Below are 4,641 nucleotides of genomic sequence, written 5' to 3' on the forward strand. Positions count from 1 at the left end.
TGGGGTACCCTACGTTCTCGGGAGGTTGCACCCCAATAACTCAGTCCTCAAACCAGTAGATGCAATTGCAAGAGGATTTAATCGCCCAGGCGGACTCCCCCTTAATCAAAAGGGGAAGTGCCGATTCAGTTTAGAAGCTAGGTTATATAGACAGAAACCACAAGACCACAAGCAGTAAGAGGCTGGTATTTAGGTCACAATAGGAGCTTGGTTACAGCAGAAATGGGAGGGGGATTTTTCAGGTATTTTTCCAGCTCTATCAAAAGAGCATGAAGAGGTCAGGTCATCTTTTTTTTTCTATAGTTAGAATTATTTTTCTTTTGCTTCCTTGTACAGTTTCCCAGAATATAGCTTGGGAAACTTAGTTTTACTTTAATCTGGGGGGCTTTAATTTATGATTCCATCACCTTCACCATATGGAGGCAGGATCTGGGTGCTCTCATGCATTCCACCCTGTCAGGCTGTCTGCTAGAATCTCAGCCTTAGCCTACCAAAGCCAGATCTGCCCTGGGGCCTTGGGATGGGCCTCACATCACAAAATCCCAGGTAGGGGGATGGTATGGCACAATTAGGGGGGGCTCTTCACCATGTGGAGGAAGGATTGAGGGGGCTGTCAGGCTGTCCCCTGGGTTCTTAGCCCCTCTGCCAGAGGGAGGCCTGAGGGAGGCCAGAGGGAGGCCAGAACTCTGCACTCTCTGGCAGTCTGCTGAGATTAGAGCCACTACACCAATGAGGTCAGAACCCACCAGCTCAGGCTCTCTGCTAGGATCCCAATCTGCCTCTTTTTCAAATCTATTTATAGCACAGGTGACCATGAATAGCACTTGGATTTCCTTGTCCTTTAGTGTTTTGTATTTATGGGCAAATTTTTGAGTTTCTTTAATTTTTTCTCCTGAAAACCATTATAGATAGATAGATAGGTAGATAGATAGATAGATAGATAGATAGATAGTAGATAGATAGATATGCAGATATGCTTTGTACTCTATGGGTTATATGCTTATTACTTTATCATGGTTTTTCCTCAGATGATAGATGATGATAGATAGATGATTGATTGATAGATAGATAGATAGATAGATAACTACTTTACCATCTCTGTATCCCTCTATATCTTTATTTGACCAAGGAACCAAAATGAAAACAAAAGTCTGAGTGATGAAAGATAGCTCTGTCATTAAGAGTTCATGCTGCTCTAGCATGAGGACTGACATTTAGATCCCAGCACCCACATCAGATGGCTCAAAAGTGCTTCTAACTCCAGCTCCAGTGGAGCCAAAGCACAGAATTTTCTGGTGTCTGTGAGCACCTGCATCCATGTGTGCATATTCCTGCCCCCCCAGACATAAATAAAAATAAAAACAAATCTTTAAAAATTCTGGACATGGTCCATCCAATAATATCATTTCACTGAACTAGAAACAATCTTATCTCTTATTATTTCTTCAGTTAGAGTTCAAAGAAGTGGATTTCATCATAGTGTCATATATATCATACATTACATATTATAAATATATATTTTATATAACATTATAAGGTCTTTCTTATTCACCCTTCCCACACCCCGACTCATCTCCCTTTCTCCCTTTGCTGATCTCTTTTCTCTTTCCAAATAATGCTGCTTTCTGCTTTCTTGTCATCTCTACTTCAGAAAAACAGTCCTGACCAAAGCATACTGAATTCGTTAGAGCCAACGAAAGGGAAACCTTCCCACCTGTCCTTGCTCTAGAACCTCATGCTGGATTCTGTGTAACTGCATGCTTATCATTATATTTCTTGCAAGTTCTCCTTTCAAAGCCTTAATTTTTAATTATGTGTATATGTGCTTGCCTACATGAGTTTATGTGTACCACATGTACCCTGGAGTTCACAGGGGTCAGAAAAGGGCTTCAGGGTTTTTGGAACCAAGTTCTAGACTGTTGTTGTGAACATTCATGTGGTTAGTGGAAACCAAACCTGGGTGTGTACTTGACTACTGAATCATCTCTCCAGCCCCTTATATTTAAAAAAATCTTAATATATCAAATACCCATCTTCTTATTAAATTCATTAATACAATTTGAATGAAAATTAATCGTCAATAAGTTCACCTATTTTTATCTTTCTAGCATGTTTCTTATTCATTTTTTTTCTTAATTTTAGTTTATTTTTTTTGTTTTTGTTTTTGAGACAGGGTCTCATTGTAGCCACAGGTGGCCTGGAACTGGCTACGGAGATCAAGCTGGCCTCAGTCTCACAGAGATCTGCCAGTATCTGTTGCCTGAGTGTTTGGATTGAAGCCTGTGAAACCATGCCTGGCCTCTTATTCTGTTTTTAAAGAAAGCAAACTAATGCATTCTTATTCCAAAATTGGTTTCCAATATCTCCTAAAATTCTTTTTTTTAATGGCTGGTCAGTTAATCAAACATCCTCCATAGCGACCTAATTTTAATAGAAATGCCTTTAACTTAAAGTCTTAATTTATATTTAAAGATGGCAATTAGCTGATTCTTGCCCCTTTAGAATTTTTGTGACAAATACGTTGTTATAATATGACTCACATGCAACCCTATTCTCTACTCATAAAGTTTATTAATGGAATACTTGTGACATATTAAATTTTAGTGCCAGTAATTCATTGAAGACACTCATTAATCTTTGATAAAGTCATCTGCTGGCCTTTAATAATCATCTCTCTAGACATTACATAATTCATCTCTACCCTTAGCTCTATCAGTGACAGTGGCTCAACTAAAAACCTTTTGTTGAAGTTTACATTGATTTCTCTGTTTGCTAGTGGTCATAGCATTGAGTTCCTGGGGAAAACTGACTTCCTCACACATTAATGCTGTTGATAAAGAATCAGAGTTCAAACCCGGATATATAACTATCAGTCATCAGATGAAATAGATGAAATTCACCCCCTCATTCCTCAACTCAAATTTTCCTTCTATTTTCAAAACATATTTTCATTGTTTTAGGAAAGAATTACCCAGTTTTCTCCACTGAAACTGGTTGAACTCTTCATCGAAACATTCCTGTCCTATCTCCTACCTCAGGCAAGCATTCATTCTGAAACAATGGAGAGTAAAGTCTGGCGGGCATTGTGTTTGATTTAACAACTGCCCCCTACACCTGATGAATTCTCTTCACTGAAGTGCACAAGGAGGAAAGTAGTTTAGAGATGAATATTTTATAAGTAACCAATGTTAACATTATTTTGAAGGTTGGTTAGTTTCTTTGTGTATCATCATCTCAGAAGTTTCTTGAATAGCCAGTAACTGAGGAAGGGAGGTGTGAGCCTGGGGACACTAAAGGGAGAAATTTCACAAGCACGGAAAATACTATGTTGAAAACATACCACATAGATTGAACAGCTAAATAGATGCATGAGATAATGGAGCTCTCTCTTAAGATCAGACAAAGGTTTTACAGCCATGTCAATGTGGAAGGCTAGTCAGACTGAGATCTTGGACAAGAACTGCACCATATATAGTCTCAGCTCTCACCTTGACACACTTGGGTAGAGGACACCTCAGTTGAGGAATTGCTTCTTTGAACTGTCCTGTGGGCATGTCTATGAAGAATTTTCTTGATTTTTCACTGATGTGGGAGGGCCCAGCCCACTCTGGGTGGTGCCACCCCTAACCTGGAGGACCTGGGTTGAATAAGAATGCAAGCTGAGCACAGGCCAGGAGAGTAAGCCAGTAATCAGTGTTCCTCCATTGTCTCTGCTTCAGATCATGAGTCCAGGTTCCTGCCCTGAGTTCCTGCTCTGACTTCCTTTAATGCTGAACTGTGACATGGGAGATACAAGATAAACACTTTCCTCCCAAAGTTGATTTTGGTGAGTGTTCATTACGGCAATAGAAAATAATGAACACAATGGGCAAATTCATTTTAAAAATTGTATTATTCAGATAAAAGTAGATAAATGCACCCAATTACTGTGCTAAAGGGTCTTCAGTATCAAGTCAACTGCATTGAGAATCATCCATATGACTTTTGATGATATCCGTGAAAGGAGTTACAGAAAGGATTAACTGGAGAGGGAAGTTTCACATTAAAACTGGGTGGCAACATCCCAAGTCCTGGGGGCTAATCTAGCTGACCGCTAGTATTTTCTTTTCTCTATTTTCTAGTTAGATGCCAGGCCTTCCCACCATGCTGGCTTACAATTCTCTGAAATGTGAACCTAAATAAACCATTCCTCCCTGAAGTTACTTTTTATTTGAAAAATTGTATTATGAATGCTTTTTGTTTTTTTTTTTGTTTTGCTATGCTAAGGTGGGGATTAGATCAATGGCCTCAAATATGCTAGGTAAGTTTCTTTTCATTGAACTGTATCTTCCTTCCTTAAGCTAAATTTGTCATGTATTTAATTGGTCCTATTGATGAGAAAAGAAACTAAAACAGAAAGCGGGTAACAAGGAGTGGGTGCTGCTGTAATAAACATGATCACATGGTTGATAACTTGGAACTGGTCTACAGGAGGAATATGGAAGAGTTTGGACCTAGAAAAGCTCTAGAATGCTATAAGTAGAGCTTAGTGGGCCAGTCCATAGAAGTTGGACCAGAAGAAGAGGATACCAGTAGAAACACAAACGTTAACACTGTGCTCATGGTGGTGACGAGAGGAACAAGCATTTTGTCAGGAAGTGG

At 39.3% G+C, this 4,641-nt stretch overlaps 1 protein-coding gene across 1 annotated transcript in view; it reads right to left on the reverse strand.

The window, feature by feature from the left end:
* LOC115071729 overlaps window positions 1-3,554 on the reverse strand; it is a 6,590-nt gene extending 3,036 nt beyond the window's left edge. The window contains exon 1 of the mRNA XM_029567481.1: window positions 3,489-3,554. Coding sequence (XP_029423341.1) covers window positions 3,489-3,554 — 66 coding nt within the window. The remainder of the gene's footprint in view (window positions 1-3,488) is intronic.
* Window positions 3,555-4,641: the final 1,087 nt, after the last annotated feature.

Source organism: Nannospalax galili, unplaced genomic scaffold, assembly GCF_000622305.1.
Source record: "Nannospalax galili isolate Female #2095 unplaced genomic scaffold, S.galili_v1.0 scaffold399, whole genome shotgun sequence".
Taxonomy (NCBI): Eukaryota; Metazoa; Chordata; class Mammalia; order Rodentia; family Spalacidae; genus Nannospalax; species Nannospalax galili.